Source organism: Phyllosticta citriasiana (genome assembly GCF_038021145.1).
Source record: "Phyllosticta citriasiana strain CBS 120426 chromosome Unknown IWZ02scaffold_4, whole genome shotgun sequence".
In the NCBI taxonomy this organism is placed as follows: Eukaryota; Fungi; Ascomycota; class Dothideomycetes; order Botryosphaeriales; family Phyllostictaceae; genus Phyllosticta; species Phyllosticta citriasiana.
This window is the reverse complement of record NW_027117281.1, coordinates 2,139,983-2,160,912: the sequence shown is the minus strand read 5'-3', so window position 1 is coordinate 2,160,912 and position 20,930 is coordinate 2,139,983. Positions and strand designations below refer to the sequence as shown.

General features: G+C 56.9%; 6 protein-coding genes across 6 annotated transcripts; 5 read left to right on the top strand and 1 right to left on the bottom strand.

Annotated features, from left to right (window-relative positions):
• Positions 1-100: 100 nt before the first annotated feature.
• On the top strand, positions 101-2,785 carry IWZ02DRAFT_468727 (uncharacterized protein; the record flags this gene model as incomplete). Its single annotated transcript, XM_066768652.1, has 2 exons — positions 101-452; positions 480-2,785. 2 exons carry the CDS (start codon positions 101-103, stop codon positions 2,783-2,785), a joined length of 2,658 nt encoding a protein of 885 aa, XP_066624843.1.
• Positions 2,786-3,154: 369 nt separating this feature from the next.
• IWZ02DRAFT_447499 (uncharacterized protein) lies at positions 3,155-3,818 on the top strand. The gene has a single exon (XM_066767287.1). The coding sequence runs from the start codon at positions 3,265-3,267 to the stop codon at positions 3,529-3,531; it is 267 nt and encodes an 88-aa protein (XP_066624842.1). The 5' UTR covers positions 3,155-3,264; the 3' UTR covers positions 3,532-3,818.
• A 1,592-nt stretch (positions 3,819-5,410) lies between these two features.
• Positions 5,411-6,934, top strand: IWZ02DRAFT_447495 (putative mitochondrial cation transporter). The gene is made up of 2 exons (XM_066767286.1): positions 5,411-5,818; positions 5,924-6,934. Exons 1-2 carry the CDS (start codon positions 5,591-5,593, stop codon positions 6,608-6,610), a joined length of 915 nt encoding a protein of 304 aa, XP_066624841.1. The 5' UTR covers positions 5,411-5,590; the 3' UTR covers positions 6,611-6,934.
• Positions 6,935-7,162: 228 nt separating this feature from the next.
• IWZ02DRAFT_489246 (putative Hsp70 family chaperone Lhs1/Orp150) lies at positions 7,163-10,274 on the top strand (the record flags this gene model as incomplete). The annotated part of the gene is made up of 2 exons (XM_066769546.1): positions 7,163-9,207; positions 9,257-10,274. The coding sequence occupies 2 exons, from the start codon at positions 7,163-7,165 to the stop codon at positions 10,272-10,274; spliced, it is 3,063 nt and encodes a 1,020-aa protein (XP_066624840.1).
• A 4,046-nt stretch (positions 10,275-14,320) lies between these two features.
• Positions 14,321-15,617, top strand: IWZ02DRAFT_489244 (uncharacterized protein; the record flags this gene model as incomplete). The annotated part of the gene is made up of 3 exons (XM_066769545.1): positions 14,321-14,615; positions 14,665-14,831; positions 14,913-15,617. 3 exons carry the CDS (start codon positions 14,321-14,323, stop codon positions 15,615-15,617), a joined length of 1,167 nt encoding a protein of 388 aa, XP_066624839.1.
• A 3,748-nt stretch (positions 15,618-19,365) lies between these two features.
• IWZ02DRAFT_417051 (nucleophile aminohydrolase) lies at positions 19,366-20,826 on the bottom strand (the record flags this gene model as incomplete). The annotated part of the gene is made up of 2 exons (XM_066765792.1): positions 20,193-20,826; positions 19,366-20,147 (listed from the first exon to the last, which is right to left on the bottom strand). The coding sequence occupies exons 1-2, from the start codon at positions 20,728-20,730 to the stop codon at positions 19,366-19,368; spliced, it is 1,320 nt and encodes a 439-aa protein (XP_066624838.1). The 5' UTR covers positions 20,731-20,826.
• Positions 20,827-20,930: the final 104 nt, after the last annotated feature.

The window sequence follows — 20,930 nt, the reverse complement described above, 5'->3', positions numbered from 1 at the left end:
CGAATCCTCCTCCCTCTCCTCGCTCCTGCCGTAGAGCCTCGTTGCCTTGTCGCGGCGCACGGCAATCTCCATTCACCCACCCCTCCCCCAAATCTAAACCATGGCCTCCTCTACCGCCAAGCGCCTCACCTCCCTATTCAACTTTTCCTCGCTCAACCTGTCCGAGGAGCCGCCCAAGGAGGACTCCAAATCTCTCTCGCCCAACAGTCCCCAGCTCCCGGCCAACCGAGGCCGACGACTGTCGCTGTCAAAAAGGCTGAGCAGATCTCAAAGCCGCGATCGCTCTGTTTCCGCACACCCAAGAGCCAGCGACCCTGACCAACCTCCTGTCCCGCCTATTCCCTCCAACATCAGCCGCAAGTCGACCGCCCTCTCCTCGCCCACGGACGATGGTGAAGACCTCCCCCTACCGCCACCCGTCCGCGTCGACTCCTTTTCTCGCAGCTCCTCGCGCAACTCGTTAAGACCGGGCAGCCAAGCCTCGGCGGCCCGGCCCGAATCTTCGTTCCTCGACGTCCCAAGCGATGGCATGCTCGCCCCCGGCAGCCCCGGCAAGCTCAAACGCAGGAGTATATTTGGCAAGCCCAGCAGGAAGAGCCATGTCGAGGCTTCGGGGCCTCAGGCCTGGATCGTTGGCCACGAGGGGAAGCCCGAGTACAGCGTTGCGGCGTTGCAGAACGGCGACAAAATATCCGAGCTGTGGGACGAGCTCGGTGACACTTACGTCTACCTCTTTCCGCGCACCTCCGGAAAGGGCGCCTCGTTCCGGGTCGAGTCCACCATCTACGCCTCGTCGACGGTCCTTACGCAGCTAGCCTATGGCGGCATCTACAGCAATGCCATAGCTGCCGCGCCGCCAAGGTCGCACTACGAGCCGGCCGACGAGAATGCAAGTGCGGGCGAGCCAAACATTTCTCCCGTCTCGCCGGCAACTCCTCGCCCCTCGGAGTTGGACAGCGAGGAAATGAGCTCCAAGGCTTCCAGGGAGCTAATGAACGACTCTCTGGAGCTGCCTCATGAGCAAACTGAAATCGCCCTGTACCTGCCGCTCAAGTTGAGCACCGATGGAGCTGTTCCTACTGCTACGGGCATTCCAATGCCGTGTACTCCAGAAGACGTTGACACTCTTGTGGCTACTCGTAACATGTTTGCCTTTTTGGTTGGCCAGTCTTTGGTCGCCACGCCCAAGCGTCAAAGCATCTTCAACATTTTTATGCAAGTGTCCGAGATCCTCAAGTATTACGAATTCTCCAACTTGGACGGCTCAACCTTTGGTGAGATTGCTGCCTCCAGTTTTGACAGCTACGTGGATGAGCTGCACCTGGCCGACGTCAGGACGAGCACTGAAAAGACCATCGAGGGCGTCGTCCTCGGCGAACGCATGCGTTCGGTGATGCTGTACAATGAGTCATTCGTCCACGCCGTCGGCAAGTATGAGCAGATAAAGAACTTTAGAACGCCCAAGTTTGAGTTCATCAGCAAAAACACCCGCGACCGCATGGAGCGGGCCTCGATGGATCTTGAGATTCGGCAAAGAAACTTTACGACCCGCTTGATTGAATTTGAATTTCCCGGCGTCTTTTCCGGCATCATGAACAGCAAGACTTCAGAGGAGCGCAAGACCATTCGATTCGAAGCATGGAAGGCGTCCTTTATGGCTATTCGCAAGCACATTATAAACTACTACAAGACCAAGTACGGCTCATGGCCGCCCAAAGCAAACAACAAAAAGAACACGCTGCAAACCGACGGTCTGAACCGGATCGTCCTGCAAGATATGTACCACGACTTTTCGGGCCTGTACGACCTCCTTGTCGACCGAGAAAGCCTAACGACACGTACTTTTGACGCCGATAACGAAGACGAAGAGGTCCAAGCTGGCACCGACCCCATTCATAAGGCTCTGCGCAAGGTACTTAGCGAGTACGACCGCAGTGTCCCGCCGTTTCAGCCCCCTATCCCCTTTGACTGCTGCATTCTCCCCGACCTCTCCCACACTCGCGCCGAGTACGGCAAGGACGAGAAGAAGGACGCCAAGGCTCGGAAGAAGGGCCTCAAGGACGACGAGATTTCGCTCCTCCTCAAAAAGTCTCACAACGAAGACGCCGAAGCGTCCAACCCCTTCTTGGACTTTTTCCGCCAGCTGGAGAAGACTGCAGCGCATCGCAAGAGCACCGAGGAGATTCGTGACCAACGCGTCGGCCACTGGCTCTTCATGTACGCAGTCATGCAGTCCATGCCCATGTTGGTTGTCGACGCTCCTGGCGTCCAGTGGACTGCCGGCGTCGAGTACTTCCTCTGTGAGCCTCCGCGCTCGGGCGTGCCGTGGGCTCGGGACGTCAAGAACCAACAGCGCCACTGGTACAGCACAGCCGGCGGCTCGGGCGTCGTCTCTCTGCCGTCCGACCTGGTTGAGCACGGCGTCGAGGGCGTGTACCGCCGCAGCCACTGCTGGGAAATGGCGGCCAAGTGGAGCGCCGACCAGGACATCGCGCCTGCTTCCCAAGAGGCCGAGGACACGTTTGAAGACTTGCCCCCGCCGCCCGGCATTCCCGGCGCCGTCCCCAGGCCCCGTTCTGTAGCTAGCAGCCGCCGCAGCGAGGTGCGCCAGAGCGTCATGATTGGGCTCGAGGCGCTGCCGCTGCCGCAAGGCGTGTCGCCGACGGGCGAAATGCCCCGGCCGACCAGCGTCCACAACAACGACCCGACAAAGACGTTTGATGCCATTCTCGCGTCGCAGCCTGCAAGGAGCAAGAAGAGGGGGAAGTCGAAGCTTGCTCCGTAAAACACCAACCGTTCCCAATCGGAGCCTGTTTGTTTCCCCTTTTGGATGTTTGCATTTCTTTTGGATTTTTCGCTCTTGTACATTTGGTACAGAAATATGATGCTGGCTGGGCTCCTATACATATCTTTGAACGATTAATGGGCCGGCGGCCTCGTTCCTCTTTTTCGTTTTTCATTTGCACACACCAAAAATTATTCGAGGGACTACTACTACCACCACTACCACCACCACCGCCGTATCGCAGCACAGTACAGTCACTTTGTAGCCTCAGTCACAGTCTTGTCGTTGTCGTCCTTCGGCGAAAAAAGTTTCCTTGGCACATTTGTTCATTCACTCAGACACACACACACTCTCTCTCCTCCCTTTTTTTTTTTTTTTTTTTTTTTTTTTTTGCCTTTGCCTTTTCATTGCTCGCTTATCACTTGTCCACTTTGGGGTTGAAGGGAAGGAAGGAGAGGGTCAAGGATGGGGGGCACGGAATGCTAGGAATCACAACCAACGGTAATGGTGCATCATGGCCTCGGCGTTTTTTTTTTTTTTTTTTTTTTTTTTTTTCGGGTTTGGCTTTGAGCATTTTACTTATTTTTTGCTGCTTCGTTGTCGTTGTTGAAGCGGTTGTCGTTGTTGTTGTTGATGGGCAAATAATTCACAAAGTTTCCTCCGTCGAGTCTTGCAAGCGAGAGCAACATGTTTACTTGGGCCGTTGTTGCGTTTTTGTTGTGCTGGTTGTTGTGGTTGTCGTGTAAATGGATGGATGGGTGGGTGTATATGTTTGACTTGCCGGTCGGTCATCGCTATGTAAGTTTTGGTGTCGTCTACATTTGTACTGGCATGTATATGTAGAAATACCCACCTACCTACCTACTAATCCTTCGGCCCTACCACTACCACTCTCCCTATCATACTATGTATCTACCCACCTATTTATGTAAACTTGAGGATATACAACGAAAACATCTCTTATCGCGACTAAATCAAGTGGTAGACCACCTAAAAGACAGCAAGTGACCGCAGCCGGGGAAGCCAGAGCTACCTAGCCCCTGACCTCACTCCCCCGCACGACTGCGCCCTCCCATCTCTTCGTACCGTGTAATTCAACCAACCCGACCCGGTCCGATTATGGCCCTCCGTCGCGTCCGACACGGTCACTTGCTTGCTTGGTAGTTGTCCAGTCCTCCCCTGTTCTGCGCACGCATCGCCGCATCGTGCTGCTGGTAGTACAACGGAGATGTCGGTACGTCTACACAGTGCCAAGGAGTGACGTGCCTTGTACGTAGGCAGACAGTCAGGCAGTCAGGCAGTTGGTCAGTGTGTCTCACAAGCGCAACCATCTCCATCCATATGTGTGTATGCGTGTAGTCCAATGGATGTCGTGCATGAGGCGCTCCCCCGCGTCCCTCCTCTCGGCTATCTACGTACCTTACCTTACCTACACACCTACGTCGCCCTGTGATGACGAGAACTTCTGCACCTTGTGCGTGCTGGGCTGGGCTGAGCTGGGCGGGGGGGGGGGGGGGTTCGGCATCGGTGGTTCCCGGACGGATGGACCCTGACTGGGGTGGCAGGGGTGGATGGACTGGAGTCGGGGCGGCGTTTGTGGATTGCACCGCCGCGTCGCGTCGAAATCTTCCATGTTGTAGGATGACGGATGCACGGCGGAAGCAATTGTGCGGGGACGCGTTTATCTCATCGTCGCGTCTCAGGCGATTTCGATTTGCTGATGTTGGACAACAAAAAAAATTACACATGTAGCCGCGGTCGACTGACTGCAGTGCCCTGAAGGTCGGGACTCGGGGATGGACGGCCGGGTGGCTTTCAGTTCCGTTGAAAAAGCGGCGGCGCTTGGACCACATGCCACATTTCTCTGTCAGTCAGAATGATTACTTGTCGGGTGCTACCGTGGGTGGTAGGCACTTTCACTGTCGGTCAGGTCCTCGTCAACTAACCGACCAACCAACCAACCAACCGAATTCACCGACTGGCCGGCTGCCTGGGCAAGAAGAGAGCGACGGAGAGGCTTGCTTGCTTGCTTCCTCATCAATTGCACCGGAACGGCAGCACAGAGAGAGAGAGAGAGAGAGAGAGAGAGAGAGAGAGAAAGAGAGAGTGCCGCGCGCGCACACCACGACACGACCTGACGCCATCCATCCACGCCCGACCGTGGTACCAAGAGACACGCGCTCGTCCTCCGTCTCGTCACTCTTCGCCGGAGCGGACCCTGCCTGAGAGCCACTGAGGTTCCTGTTGTTGTTGTTGTTGTTGTCGCACCACTCACTCCACTCGCAAAAGCCATCAACCACCACCATCACGACAGCAAGACATACAGCTGGAGCTTATACAAGCGCGGACGGACGGACACGATCGACAGACATGTCGGCGGCGCTTCCTGGCAGTCGCGACCTCCCCGCCTCTCAGTATGACCTGAGCACGTACTGGGGCCGCGTGCGGCATGCGGCCGACATTTCGGATCCAAGGTGAGGACTTGACACAAACACAACGCTGCGCTGTGCTGCGCGCCCGCCTGCTGGCTCTGCTCTTCGATTGGAACGTGGAGAAGAGGAGGGTAAAATGAATGGCGACGGAGAGCCGTGTGGTGAGTATAATCACACTCTGGTTTCGTGGGGGAAAAAAAAAAAAAAAAAAAAAAGATTGGCTTCAAGAGCTAGCTCCGGGACGGACAATGGAAGCTGTGGAGTCAGTTGTGCGTGGCAAGACGAAAAGCCTGGTCGTCGTCATCTTCGTCATTGAGAAGAAAAGGAAAAAGAGGCTGATGATTGCGCGTGTGTTGCTTCGGCCGCTTGTAGGATGCTCTTCACGGGAACCAAAGGACTCGAGCAGGCAAAGGAGCTCGTGTCGGCGTACAAGCAGGGCAAGGTGCACGACATGACGCCCGACCTGTGGAAGGCCAAGAAGATCATCGACTCGACGCTGCACCCGGACACGGGCGAACCCGTCTTCCTGCCCTTTCGCATGTCCAGCTTTGTGCTGTCCAACTTGGTCGTCACGGCCGGCATGCTGCAGCCCGGTCTCGGGGTGAGTAAGACTTGATTGTTTCCACGATGTTCATGTTTTGGATGCTTTTTTGATCATGGTGATCCGTTGGCTGACTGGTGTTTGTGTTTGTGTGTGTGCGTACAGACGGCCGGCACGCTTGGTTGGCAGATTGCTAACCAGTCGCTCAATGTGGCTATTAACAATGCCAATGCCAACAAGTCGACGCCTCTCTCGCTGGGCACCATGGCCAAGTCGTACTTTTTGGCCGTCAGCGCCTCTTGCGGCGTAGCATTGGGTCTCAACGCCGTCGTTCCCCGTCTCAAGAACATTTCCCCTGGCACGCGGACCATTCTGTCTCGCCTGGTGCCCTTTGCCGCCGTCGCCACGGCCGGTGCCCTCAACGTCTTCCTCATGCGTGGCGAGGAGATTCGTCGCGGAATCGACGTCTACCCCGTGCTCAGCGAAGAGGAAAAGGCGCAGCAGGAGAAGAAGGGTGAGGACGCATCTCCGCAGAGCCTGGGCAAGAGCAAGACGGCGGCCAAGATGGCCGTCGGCGAGACGGCCCTGAGCCGCGTGTGCAACGCCACTCCGGTCATGGTGGTGCCGCCGCTGCTGCTGGTCGGACTGCAGCGCACAAAGTGGCTGCAGCAGAGGCCGCGCATGACCACCCCCGTCAACCTGGGACTGATTCTCGGAACGTCGCTGTTTGCGCTGCCGCTGGCCTTGGGCGTGTTCCCGCAGAGGCAGGCCATTAGCGCCAAGAGCCTCGAGCCCGAGTTCTGGGAGAAGGGTGGCAAGGATGGAATGGTCGAGTTCAACCGGGGCATCTAGTAAGACGTGGGCGATGGATCTTGCATAAAATTCCAATTAGACAAGACGACGGAATGACAGTCATCTGGGCGCATGCTACCTAGAGAGGGAGATAATCCACTCATCGAAGATGCATGCTTCTTTCTTTGGCTCATCTCGAAGGCTATCGAAGCTTGCAAGCTCTTTGACTTTTCATCAAAGCTTCCAGCATAGCGACGTGATTGGCTGAGCGACCTCACCGCCTGCCAAAAAGGGAACCACCGCTGCGGAGGTTTCAAGACGACAAGTGGCCCTTGGCAGAAATGGTCCGCTGGCTGCCAGAATAAAAAGGTTACCCTTCTTTCATGCTGATTTCTCCCCTGCGTCGAGTGACGACTTTCCCAATGCACCTCTCTGTCGTTTAACCATTCAAGGCCAGTCCCCTTTTTTTTTTTTTCCCCCCTCCTCCTGAGAGTCTGCCCCGACCTGCAGCAGCCAAGGGTTCGCCTCGCTTGCCTGCCTGCCTGCCTGCCTGCGGCTCAAAGAGCTCCAGACAGCTCGCCGCCCACCGCACACCTACCCAAAACACCAAACATGGCACCACCGGGCCGCCGACGCGCGGGCACGTTGCCCCTCATGCTCGCCCTCGTCTGCCTCCTCATAAGCACCGCCTCCGCCGCCTCCGCCGTGCTCGGAATCGACCTGGGCACGTCGTACCTCAAGGGCGTCCTGGTCAAGCCCGGCATCCCGCTGGAAATCGTCCTGTCCAAAGACTCGAAGCGCAAGGAGAGCGCCGCCGTGGCGTTCAAGACGCCGCCCCAGCCCTTTTCCTCGACCGGCTCCGCGTTCCCCGAGCGGGCGTACGGCTCCAACGCCCTCGCCCTGCACTCCCGCTTCCCCGCCGATACGTTCCCCAACCTGAAGCCGCTGCTGGGGCAGCGCATCTTCAGGGGCATTAAGATCCTGGCCGACTACAAGCTATGGCACCCGTCGCTGGACATGGTGGGCCTCAAGAACCGCTGGACGGTGGGCTTCCGCAGCCCCAGCTTTGATGAGATGCAGAGGCCATTTAGTGTTGAGGAGCTGCTGGCCATGGAGCTGCAGCACTTGCGCGAGAATGCGGAGGAGTTGGCGGGCAAGGGCTCGCGCATCACCGACGCCGTCATCACCGTGCCCGCCTTCTACTCGGCCGCCGAGAAGCGCGCCGTCGAGGTGGCTGCCAATTTGGCTGGGCTCAAGGTCCTCTGCCTCCTCAGCGACGGGCTTGCCGTTGGTCTCAACTATGCCACCAGCCGGACTTTCCCCAGCGTCAGCGAGGGCGCCAAGCCCGAGTACCACATGGTTTTTGACATGGGAGCGGGCTCGACGACGGCGACGGTCTTGCGGTTCCAGGGACGCACTGTAAAGGATGTGGGCCGATTCAACAAGACGGTGCAAGAGGTTCAGGTCATGGGCACGGGCTGGGACCAGACCCTGGGCGGCGACGAGCTGAACGAATTGATTTACGACGACATTATTCAACAGTTTACGGAGGATCCGGCGGCGAAGAAGGCGGGCGCTGTGGACTTTGTAGTCAGGAGGAATGGTAAAATCGCGGCCAGGCTGTGGAAGGACGCCGAAAAGATTCGTCAGGTCCTGAGCGCCAACCAGGCCACGAGCTCGACCTATGAGAGCTTGTACGAAGACGTGGATTTCAAGTACAAGATCACCCGCCGGCAATTTGAGGAGATGGCTTCTGAACACGCCGACCGTGTCCAAGCACCTGTCAAGCAAGCGTTGGAAAACGCCAACTTGACCTTTGCGGACCTTGATTCCATCATCCTCCACGGCGGCGCCGTTCGTACTCCTTTTGTCCAAAAGGCACTGGAAACTTTGGCGGGCGATGCCTCCAAGCTCCGCAGCAATGTCAACGCTGATGAGGCGGCCGTATTTGGCGCTGCATTCAAGGGTGCCGGCCTGTCTCCGAGCTTCCGCGTCAAGGAGATCCGCGACATTGACGTGGCCAATCACCCCGTTGCGCTGCTCTACATTGACCCAGACGGTGAGCACCACCCGAAGCTCTTCACGCCGACGTCTAAAATTGGCACGACCAAGGAGGTGCCGTTCAAGGTCCAGGAAGACTTTGATTTCGTCGTGTACCAGAGGATCGCTGAAATCAAGGAGCACCCCGTTTTCGATGTTTCGACAGGTAACTTGACCGAGACAGTGACCGAGTTGGTCGAAAAAGAGGGCTGTGTGAAGGAGGAGATTGTTACCCAGGTTTCTATCAAGTTGGACGCGGTTCTCGGTCTGGCAGAAGTCGTCGGCGCCAAGGCCACCTGCGAGGTGGATGAGAAGAAGGGTAGTGTCGTCGATGGCGTCAAGGACTTTTTTGGCTTCGGCTCCAAGGACGGCAAGCAGGAGCCCCTTAAAGAGGGTGAAGAAGATCAGGTCACGGAGAAGGTCACTCCTACTCCCGAGACCTCTTCCTCTGCCACTTCCACGCCCCTGGACGCATCGCCCTTGAATGATGCTTCGAAGAAGCCGGAAGAGGCGAAGGCGCCCAAGAAGAAGACTGTCTCCCGAAATGTCTCTCTTAACATCTTGCTCTCGGGCTACTTTGAATTTCCTGACGAGGATATGAAGGCGATGAAGGACCGGTTAGTTGATGCTTGTTCTCTTTGGAACGATCTTTCTAACGTTTCGCAGCCTTAGCGCTTTTGATGCTTCTGACCGCGCCCGTCTGGCTCGTGAAGCCGCCTTGAACGAGCTCGAGGCCTTTACCTACCGCTCTCGCGACCTCCTCGAAGACGAGGGCTTCATCGGCGCCTCGACCAAGGAGCAGCGCACTGCCATTGAAACCAAGCTTCGCGAGCTCAGCGACTGGCTGTCTGCTGAGGGAGCCGACGCCGACGAGAAGACGCTCAAGGCCAAGCACGCCGACCTCAAGGCCCTCATCAGCCCCATCGTCTCTCGCCAGGACGAAGCAAAGCAGCGCCCCGAGGCCATTTCCAAGCTCCAGGAGCTCCTCAGCTCGTCCAAGGACGTCATGGAAATGATCAAGAGCTCTGTCGACAAGGTCGCGGCTGCCGAAGCAGCTGCTGCTGCCGCGTCGTCGTCTTCGTCGACGGGTACGCCCACGCCTTCGCCGAGCAGCACGCCAGTCGAGCACAGTATCAACTACAGCAACACACCCGGCTCCAAGCCACCAGCCGCTAGCAACACTCCGGCTGCCAGCGACTCGCTCGACGACTTGGAAGAAGACCTGCCCCCGCCTCCGCCGCCCGCCGACGACGCCGCCAAGAAGGCCAACAGCGACATGGCCAGCAGCCCCTACACGGCCGAGGATCTCACGTTCCTGAGCGCAAAATACGACCGCATCACGGCGTGGCTCGAGACCAAGCTGGCCGAGCAGGCCAAGCGCAGTCCGACGGACGAACCGGCCCTCTCGGCCAAGGACCTCGAGGCGAAGCATAAGGAGCTTAGCGATGCGATTGTTGAGTTGGCGCAGCGGCAGTTGAGGGGTGGTGCGAAGAAGGGGGCTGGTGGTGGGAAGAAGAGTGGAGGCAATGGAGGCAATGGGAAGAAGAATAAGACGGCTGCGGCGAAAAAGAAGGATGAGAAGAAGAAGAAGGCTGAGGCGGAAAAGGAGAAGGAGAAGGAGGGTGAGGCGAAGAAGAAGGGAAATGGCAATGGGGGTGAGACGCCTGAGCATAGTGAGTTGTGAGGTGGTGTAGTTTGTTAACGTGGCGTTGTGCGGTTAGATACGTGACTAGGTTGGTAAGGTAGGTAGGTAAGACAGATGGAAGAAGAAGAAGAAGAAAGAGGAAATTGTTTGCTATTACTTGCTATCTATCCACCGGTAGCTTGCCTCGCAGACAGGCAGAGACAGACAGATCAGATGACATGACCGGCTTTTTTCATTGTTTTGCGTTTGCTTTTTTGACTTTGTTTGTTTGTCGCCTGCCTGCCTTCTTGCCTGTCTGCCTGTCTGCCTGGGACAATCTACACACCTACGTACGTACGTAGCTTCTGCTTGCTTGGTCGTCGTCGTCGTCGTCGTCGTCGTCGTCCGTTCCAACCGCCCCTCCTCCTCCTCCTCCCCCTCCTCCTCCCCCAACGTCGATGTGGTGGAGGCGCCGCAGCGCGTGTTCATCAGTCTTCAGTCGGTGGTCGAGGAGAAGAGGGAGGAGGAGGAGGAGGAGTAGCTATTCTGAATGGATGGATGGATTGACGGATGGATGGATAAACAAGCAAAAAAAAAAAAAAAATGTTGATGCATGTGAATGGCGTTTTCTCTGGCCTATTGCACTACTACTGTCTTTCTCTGTCTCAGGCTGGTAGGTAGGGAGGTAGGTAGGGAGGTACGTAGGTAGGTAGCTAGGTAGGTAGCTAGGTAGGTAGCTAGGTAGGATTCATTTGATTGGTTGATTGATTGAGAGAGTGATTGGGGTTTATTTCTTGGTATTGCTGATGGCTATGTTGCTGTTGCTGTTGCTGTTGCTGTGCTACTGAGTGAGGGTCGAGGGTTGTGCGGTTAAGTGGTGGTGAATCGGTCGGGGAGTGATTGATTGACTGACTGATTGACTGATTGATTGACTGATTGATTGACTGATTGATTGACTGACTAGATGGATGAATACAGACAGATAGACAGACGGATGGAGAAGGCGGCTATCCCTCCCCTCCCTCCACTTGCGATGGACTAGACGGGCGGGTCGGGGCAGGCGGACTATGGGGACCTATATTTTCGGCGCTCTCGGCCAGTTGGTCAGTTAGCATCTATCTCTCTATCTTTATCCATCGATCAATCAATCTATCCTCCTGGACCGTCATTTTTTCTACGCTTTTGTAGAGGCGAGTGATGGGATGACGTGGCGTCATTGAATTTGATTCATCGGAAGATATGTAGGCAAAGACTCAACAACCCCCGCTCCTTGACCAATTCTACCCATTCCACCGCACCTCTACGCTCGCTCCCGTACCATGCTCCTTTTTCTCCTCGCCCTTATCCAGAGGCGCTCGATGCACATTGTGCGTCGGCAGTTGCGCACTACTGCCGCTGCCACTACCCCCATCTACACCGGTGCCAGTATTCCTGTCACTATCATCAAATCAGTGTGAGGTGAGTGAGGATGCGGAGCGGGCGACGCACGCGTCGTCGTGCTTGGGCAGCCGGAACACGTTGTGCGTGGGCAGCTGCTTGGCACGGGAGAGTTGGCTACGGTCGAGGATGTCGGGGTTGTAGGAGAGGGGGGTGGAGTCGGTGTTGTTGTTGTTGTCGGTGGAAATGATTGTGTTGGTTTTGTCGGTTGTATTGGACGACATTTTTTGTTGTTGCTGCTGCTGTTGTTCTTGGTTGTGGATATGAGGCGGTTGTGTGGATATGGATGGAGTGTTGCGTGTGTTGTTAGCTTTGGATAAGACGTCGAGCTATGTACTCTTATGTGCGAGTTCAGAGAACACGACGACTTGTTTCTGTCGACTGCGACATTGCTGTTCGGTACTCGTGAGTTGAGACGCTCCCTAATGCGAAAAGAAGTATTTGCTGTTTAGCTTTCAGCAACCGTCTGCAGGGGCTCGCGGTCAAACGAATGCCAACGGGTAATGACGTCTTTTACATCCCGCACGCCAATGCGACCATAGAAGCATCATCACAAATAGACGTGTGCGTCGCAAAATTCCTCAATCCGGTTACCTCGGCGCGCGCCTGTAGCTGGTAGCGCGACGCCGACGTCAAGCGGCGCGGCGCGGAGACTTCTGTCAAAGTCAAAGACAACATGGCAGCACGAGCCAGAGCGGCTCGTTACGCTTGTTGGACCAAGCTGCAGAAACAGTGAAGCGGCCAGCCCAGGAGTAGCAGAATGTCTTGACTTGCTCGAGTCAGACAAAAATGGGACCTTGCAGGCCAACGGGCATGTGGAAATCCGCACAGAAAAAGAAAAAGAGTAAAGAAGCCCCGGGATACACGAGAGTGACCAGCCGTCGTACAAACGGTGACTTGACAGCTCAATGGCGAGTAAGAATAGTGGCAAAGGATTGATTGGCATTAGCGGCGCGAGCGAGGCCGGGATTTCCCACACGCCAAAAGCACGGAGACGAAGGGACCGTGATCCTGCGACGTCGCTCGTTGGGGCCACTGCCGTTGTCGTGGAGACAATAGTTTGGCCTTCACCGTGCTCCATGCTCCGAACCGTCTGCGCCATCACACGGCCACCAGGCGGAGCTCGGCCAGATATCAGTCCCAAAGCTGATCTTATCACATGGACGGGCTCTAGTTTGAATAGTGTGTTGCGCTGCGCGCGGGCATGGCCCAAACGCCTGCATGCGTGCGTCTGTCAGCCTATTTCGTTGACATGGAGAATGGTTTCAAAGTGACACATGATCCTGTTCGGGCCCCCGAGTTGGTGTAACAGGTTCCGAAGTCCTTGAGGGAAGGCTTCTGCACAGTGTGATGCTATGACGAAGGGTTCTCTTTCTGATCCGCGTTTTCGATGATGTGAATGGCTGGCTCAAGGAGCTGTTCTCCATCTTGGCAGTCAGCAACGCATCTGAGCCGGGCTTCCAGACTCTCCACAGGCTCGAGAGATTGACCAGCCTCCCGGATCATGGCTGGCCCCGGTGGCCGGACTCCCAATGTCTTGACAGACATAAGAAAACTCCGAGTCGTCCCAATCCGGTTTAGCGTCTACGCCGTAATTCAGCGTGGGTGACTGGGCCGTGGAGCTCCCTCGTTGCGGGTTTGGCCAACAACGGGAGACATGTACGCAATTTTGGAGTGAGGCGCCTCCTTTTCCTGGTTTTACTTGAAGGGTAATTGCTGGTAAACGGCAACTGTCAGGTACCGTTGTGGTGTGGGGGTGGTGGGTAGCTGACAGGAGAAGGAGGTCGGCGTTGGCGGCGCCACCAAGTACATGACGGCAAATTAGCAACACTCAGGAGCAAGCGGAGAGCAACAAAAGGGGAGACGCCAACGGCCAAGAGTGAGCATTTGAGAGGGCCCACAGGCGCCGACACATGTCGGTAGGCGACATGTGGCAGGCGAATACGGCGAGGGGATACGGTCGAACAAGCCCCTGCGGCAGCGCGACGAGCTGCGATGGATGCGATGCGCAGTTGGACAGGTTCGAGCGACCAAAGGAGGGTTTGTGGCAGAGGGATTGGGATTGGTAGGAGATGAAGGGCGGCTGGCACGTTGGGCTCGCTCGGCTGGCTGCAAGGCCCGTCCTGCTCCGGCGCCTCTTACACTTTGGTACTACCACCTCCATCAGCCTGATCTCTTGCGTCGAAGCAAAGGCAATGGCTTCTTCAGTCTCGGGATCGAAGCAGCAGCATGGCCTTCGCGACATGCACCGGCCGTCAGTCTGACGCCCTTTCATTCGCCAGCGCCAGTGGCACCCGGCGAAATCCTCTTGGGCTTGAAACGACGCGGTCAAGAGGCGTTTACATGGCGTTTGAAGGCTTTGGCCCTCATGTCGCTGACAATACGATCATGTAGGCACGTCGACCATGTAGGTGACTATAATACCGAGGGCGGACGCTCTACCATGTTCTTCGTAAAGTGCAAGCCTCTCTTCCGGCGTGTTCTGTAGTCAACGTTGGTGCACGACATTACTACCGGCCTGGAGCCCACCTTACCTTCAACCAACACACGTCACTCTTTGCGTCTTCTTCACGAAACAAAGTCATTCCCTGATTGAGCCTTTCTGCTCCTGTCACTCTTTCGACTACAGAACAATCCCGGAAACCGTCATCAAACCCACAACCATGGCCATGTCAAAGATCGCCGTCCTTGCCGCTTGCAGCTTCGTTGCTGTTCAGGCCCATATGCAGCTCGGATATCCTCCTCCCTTCCAGGCTGGAAATAACCCTCACAAGACTGGTGAGGGTGATAGCACCTACAATGCTCCCATGGGATGCTGTGGCTACAACAACACCGCCATCTGCCGTGGATACTTGGACCTCCTTGGCACTCCTGCAGGCGCTTCTGTGGCTACCTGGAAGGCTGGCAGTACCGCCACCTTTTCCCTGACGGGCGAACCCTCTGCTGCGTTGAACGATCTCGGGGGTAAGTTTTGACTCATGAGATGCCAAAATGAAGAGCTCACATAGAATAGACACTCACTACGGCGGAAGCTGTCAAGTTGGATTCTCGACTGATGGAGGCAAGACTTTCCGTGTTGCTGCTTCTTACGAGGGCAACTGCCCTCACCGCAAGGACTCTGCAAACTCTGGACAAGACTTTACCTTCACGGTTCCCCAAGACATGCCGAATGGCGACGCGGTGTTTGCCTGGACTTGGATCAACAGAGAGCAGGCAAGTCTTCTAATTTCCTTTACGCCTCATTCAACTAACAGGATATAGGAGTTCAACATGAACTGCGCCGCAGTCACCATCACGGACGGTACGGGTGCCGCGGGCAACAATGACGCCGAGCAGGGCGCGCAGCAGCCTGCTGTTCCCTCTGTCGTCTCTGAGCCTGTCTATGAGCCGTCCTCGGAGCCTTCTTACGCGGCGTCTGACCCAGCTACTCCTACTGAGGACTCTCAAGCTCAAGCTTCTGCCGCTCCCACCGAGGCTGCTGAAGCTGCCACCACCGTCGCTCGTGGTGTCTCGTCGGCTTCGCACACCCCGTCCAACTCTCAGTCCAGCAGCGCCAAGTACAAGCTCGACTGGTGCCAGTGCACGTGCGACGAGTCTACCAGCACCCTCAACAAGGAGCAGGCGTACGACGCGTCTGGATGTACGTGCCAATGCTGGAAGGCTCCCACGACGACGACGACCAGCAGCAAGCGCGAGGTCCACATGGCCCGCCACGTCCACAACCGCCGCGGCTTTGCCGGCAACAAGGCTGCTCCTGTTGAGGGCCGCGACACGACGGCCGTCGCCTGGAACTCGCGCCCCGAGATCTTCGTCCCGAACCCCATCTGGCACGACTGCCACTTGCCCTTGACCGACTCGGAGCTTTCGTACCCCAATCCCGGTCCCCAGGTCATCAAAGGAGACGGCGAGTACCCGATGAAGCAGCCGTCCACGGCCCAGTGCACCAGCAATACGTCTGATGACTAGACGCCACGCGCGCTTCGACAGGGCTGCCGTTCGCGCTGCAAAGGCGTGGCGCCCCTCTGGTTCGTCTTCTATTCGACTCTTGCGTCTTGATTCAAGCATGGCAGGGCGGTGTTGCAGCATTTACTGCATTTTGGGAATGGGGCGTTGCCCACTTGGAGGGCTTGTCTTTAACTACGTTCGCTTCTAACTGCTTTCCTTCGACATAACCTTCGTACGGCCGTTTCTGGAAAAACGCCGGCGCGAAATTATCCAAAATTTGATGAGAATCGCTTAGACCAGTCGGGCTTGTCTTTTTGAACAAAGACTCATGCGCGTGCGATCTCGCTTTTCGCCTGTGGCTAACCAATGCTCAGAAGCAAGTGATGCATGTACGACAGTGCCGTGATCGTAGATGACTGCTCCCTAGGCGTGGCTGTGACCGCAGAAGACTGCTTCTCAGACGGACCTGTGATGGAAGATGACTGCTCCCTAGGGGATATCCTGTTTCTTTCTGCACCAATATCCCATAGCACTGTACATACTAAGGTAAGTCCCTTGTCTCTAGCCTCTTAAGATTCTCTGTCAACCAAGTCTTACCCACCATCGGGCTGCTCCATAAACGGGTCCTTTGTGTAATGGCACGCATTATAGATGCCATGTCATCGACCTCAATTGATTCTATTCCACTCACTATGAGGTTGGTGTGCAGAAACATTCACAACTTCAAAGCAAGCCGCCAAAAGGGGCTAGTCTCGCGTCACGATAGACCTGGTGCCTTGACGACCTGCCCAACACCTGCAGATATCTTGCCCTGCTGTCCACCTCGTCAACCCAAACCCATATTTCTCGCTCAGCCGCATCTCACTCCATCCACCTTCGTCAAGCATCAAACATTTTCGTCAAGATGCTGAAGAAGTCCGCCGCTGCAACCCCTGAATGCCCCCTTAATGACCGCGAGGTCCAAGTCGTCGTCGCAGCGCTCCGCGCCCTCAAGGCTTAGCCGATCGTAAGTATAGTATCCCATCTTCAGACCTTCCCTTCAATCAATGCGCTCCATATGCCCCTTTCCCATATCAAACCCAAAAAGAGCGGCATAATGTTCTGACTTTGCGCGCTTTTCAGCTCGACACCGACGGGATGGCCCAGGAATTGGGCAACACAAACCCCCGCTCCGGCAGAGAACGCCTGTATAAAATCATGAAGAAGATCGGCAACGACCCGGTAAACCTGCCCACCTCTGTAATCGGCGCCACCACCGCGAAGCCGGCCGCGCGCAAGAAGCGGACTGAGGAGTATACCACCGAAGAGGCTGCCCAGGACGAGCAGATGCTGGATGCATCGCCGCCCAGGCGCAGGAGCAGGAGCTTGAAGGCAATCCTGTCCAACGACGACGGGGAAGAGGGTGGTGTCCCCGTGGACGGCCTCAACACCCATCCCGTCCCCACCGCCAGCAAGCCCAGCGAGCCCAAATGGGCCATCGAGGGAGGCTCCACCCTGAAGGACCTCAACATTTCTCCCGTCCCCTCTGCCAGCGAGCGCAACAAGGCCAAATCGGCCGGCGACGATGACGACGACGACGAAGGTGGTGTCAGCCTGGCACAGCTCTCCCTCGACGGCCTCAGTCACAAGAGGGCCGCGTCCGCTGAGCCCGAACACTCTCCCCGGCCCTCCAAGAGGTCGGACATGGCCCCCCACGCGTGAGTCCAAGACCAGCACCTCGCGGCCGTGGATGGGAACCGACTCCGACACCGATGTCGACGAGTCCGCCTAAGCGCTCCAGCCCCTCGCCGCCGGTCCGGCACTCCTCTGCGTCTTTCTGACGCTCGATGCGCCTGACCATTGGTGGTTTCGGTTTGGCAGTCAAACAGTTGTGGAATTTTCAGGCAGCTTCTCCTCTCTTCTTGTACAAACAATCATAGAATGCAAATTGAACTCATCTTATTGCTCCTGTTGGTGACTTGCGTGATCTGTAATCCGGGAAAGCGGCGTTCCCGGCGCGGTGGTTGTCCCCGAACCTCCTGTTGATTCACGAGAAGGGGACCTCGGCGTTCTCAACGGGTTAGGACTCCCCTACCCTCTAGATACTCAGCAGATTAACAAGGACGAGGACGCGTCGTTCTCGGCGTTCTCTGGCGTGTGGGCGACCCAAACGGTGCTAGCACTGCCCACGAACAAATTGAGTCGGAGGACGGCGCAGGTGCTGAGCATCAAAACCTTGATCTGCGCTGTCACCTCTCGTCCTTCCACCCACCACTCTCCTACGCACTTATTCCGTCCTGACCTTTTCCTCAACACCACATCCTCCAATCAAAATGTCTGATTCAAACGACAAGAAGACCGTTCTCGCCACCGCCGACGAGGTCCAGGACCAGCCCGTTGGGGAGCCCCACTCTCCCGACGCCGAGGGCAAGACCACCGTCGTGAGTTTGAACGCTCCCAATGATGAATGCTCCCGCTGATTGCTCAACCAAGGACAAGGGCAAAGGCAGAGCCACCACGCCTGGGGAGGCTTCGCACGTCGACGCGGGCCAGGACCAGAGCCAGGCTGTTGAGGAGCCTGTCTCCTCTGACGTCAAGAAGAAGACCAAGGTCGTATGTTTGAATGCTCCCAATGAGCTTGAATGCTCCCGCTGACTCTCACAAGGGCAAGGGCAAGGGCAGGGCCACCTCGCCCGATCCTGACGATGACGAAGAGGACGCCACGGGCTCCAAGCCTCCTGTCTTCACGCTGGGCGAGATGAAGATCATTGTCAATTGGTTCCGCTGTATCACGAAGGACGGCCTCGACCCCAAGACTAAAGAGCCGCCTGTAAGTCAAGACCTCTTCTCTATCCCTTTGATCAAAGTCTTCTCAGATCTTACGCAAGACTCATGGGCTGACCAACAATCAGTACGACAGGAAGAAATTCAACAAGCTGAGCAGCTTCGGTGAGAGCTCGACGGCAACCTTTCTTACCCGTACGCGTAGGAAGCTCAGGGAAGTCGCCGCGTACGGCGACGACACCTACAACGGCTTTCCTGTCGACGACACTGCCAAGAAGTCTCGCGCAAAGGCTGCCGCTCCGTCCTCGAAGACCAGCAAAGCCGTCAAGCGCAAGGCCTCCGCCTCTGACAACAAGGCCGATGCCGACGGTGACAACACCAAGCCCAAGGCGAAGAAGGCCCGCACCCTCAAGACACCCAAGACACCCAAGTTTGTCGATTCCGACGATAGCGACAGCACTCCTGGCGAACCTGCTACTCCCACACCTAAGGGCAAGCCGACCCCCAAGGGCAAGAAGGCTGCTGCTACTCCGCGCAAGGCCAAAACCAACATGAGCTCTCCTGCTTCCGCTGCCAACGACAGAGAGGCTGCCGGTCCTGCTGCCGGTCCTTCTGCTGGTGACAAAGACGCTGTTGACGACGAGGACAACTCTGATGACAACCACATCGGAGGTGGCGAAGATGACGCCTTTTGATGTCAACAATGCTATTTTCAACGGCGGTGACAGCTTGAGGCCGTCAACCACACACATTGAAGCGCACGACTGCTTCCTGGCGCAACACGTAGGGTGATTACTGGCGATAAGAGAAATGGAAGATTGATTCGGGGGATTGGTTTCTTGGTTCGGCTGTTCGATGGACGTTTCGGTTGCTCTCCTCCATGGATGGGTAGTCGTCTGCCCACATCTCCAACTCCACGCTACTTGAGTAGCCCAAAAATGCATTCACGCTACTCCTCACTCTTGTCTTCTACGGTGCCTCGTACCTCTGTGATGCTCTGCTCTCTTCAAGCCTCGCTCAAATCATAATCCTCGCGGCCATCTTCATCCGCAAACACAGCTACCCTCTCTTTGCCCTCATCATCCACCCACGCTCTGAACATACCGCCACAGTTCATGTCGTACAGGACGTTGCTTTTGTCGCCGCGCAGCTCGATGCCAATGATTCCGCCCTCGCCCTCGCCCGTCTTGCCCCACCGCTCTTCTGCCGACTGCTGCAGTTCGCCTCCGGGGCCAGCGACGCGCTTCAGCGCTATCCGAAGTGGGAGGTTAGGCGAGGAGAAGCGGCACATGGCTGCGGCGGTGCGAGCGGCGGCCACGCGTAGGAAAGAGTCGCCGTTGCCTGTGCCTGAGAGACCGACGGCATGGCGCCGTTTAGATTCGGAGCTCGCTGGGAGCTTCTCTTGAGGATACGACGGAGACGCATCTGGAGAGGATGGAGCCAGAGAGGGCAGACAGTCGGACAAGACGCCCGTTATGTCACCGCGAGAGAGCTTGTCGAGCAGCGAAGCGGCGCCAACAGAGTTACGAGCTTCGTACGGCATGCTAGACGCAAAGTCCTCAAGCCATTGCTCTGCCCAGAAGCCCGCACCCAACGTGGGTGTGTCGCCAATGCGGCCCGGCAGCTTGTTTGTCAAACCACCCGTGGACGTCGCAACAGCAATCGTTCCAAAGCTATCCATGACGACGCATCCAACAGTGCCCTGCGGGAGATATTCCTTGCCATTCCAACTAGGATCTCCGTCCCTCTCTTTGCCTACGTTGTTATTGTTCGCCTCGTCTCCAAGTGCTCCCATGTCCTCGCTAACCAGCGCGCCCTTGCCCCTCTCCAAACCCTTCCTGTGCTCTTCCCACCGCCGCTTCGTCCAAAAGTAGTCCTTGTCCACGACCTCGCAGCCCCACTTGTACGCCAGCTCCTCGATCTGTGGTCCGCTCAGCTGGACGTGCGCGCCAGCTCCTCCCCCATCTATCTCGTCGCCCCGCTCTAGCATCTCGTGGCAGAGCAGAATCGGGTTCTTGACCGTTGTCACCAGCATGACGCCGACGCCGCGCTTGTGCTTGCCCCGCGACACCATGAGCGAGGCTTCGAGCTCGTTTGTGCCGGCGGTCGTGAAGACGGCGCCGCGGCCCGCGTTGAAGAGGGGATCGTTTTCGAGCAGCGACACGCCGTGCGCGGCGGCTACGTGGGCTGCGGTACTACGGTCTTGAGCGAAAAGCGACGAGGTCTCGCGTAGGATACGGCGGAGGGCATGGCGGTAGGGCAGGGTCGATGAGTGTGGGAGCGTCGCATGCGAGATGTTGCCAGCGCCACCATGGAGGATGATGCGCGGCGTGAGGGAGCCCGCAGGACAGGGCGGCGTCGAATTGGCCATGAATGAGAGAGGGTCTATAGTATCGAACTGAACAACAATCGAACCGAGTCCGTAGGAGGGAACAGGAGACTCGCTGAACTTATGTGTGATGGCGCTTGCGTATGTCGACGCTCTTCTCCGCGCCAGTCGGACAAGCGCCGACAGGAGCCTATCAGTTGCTCGATGAGGCAATCCTGCAGGCGCACGGGCTCCTTGCCAAT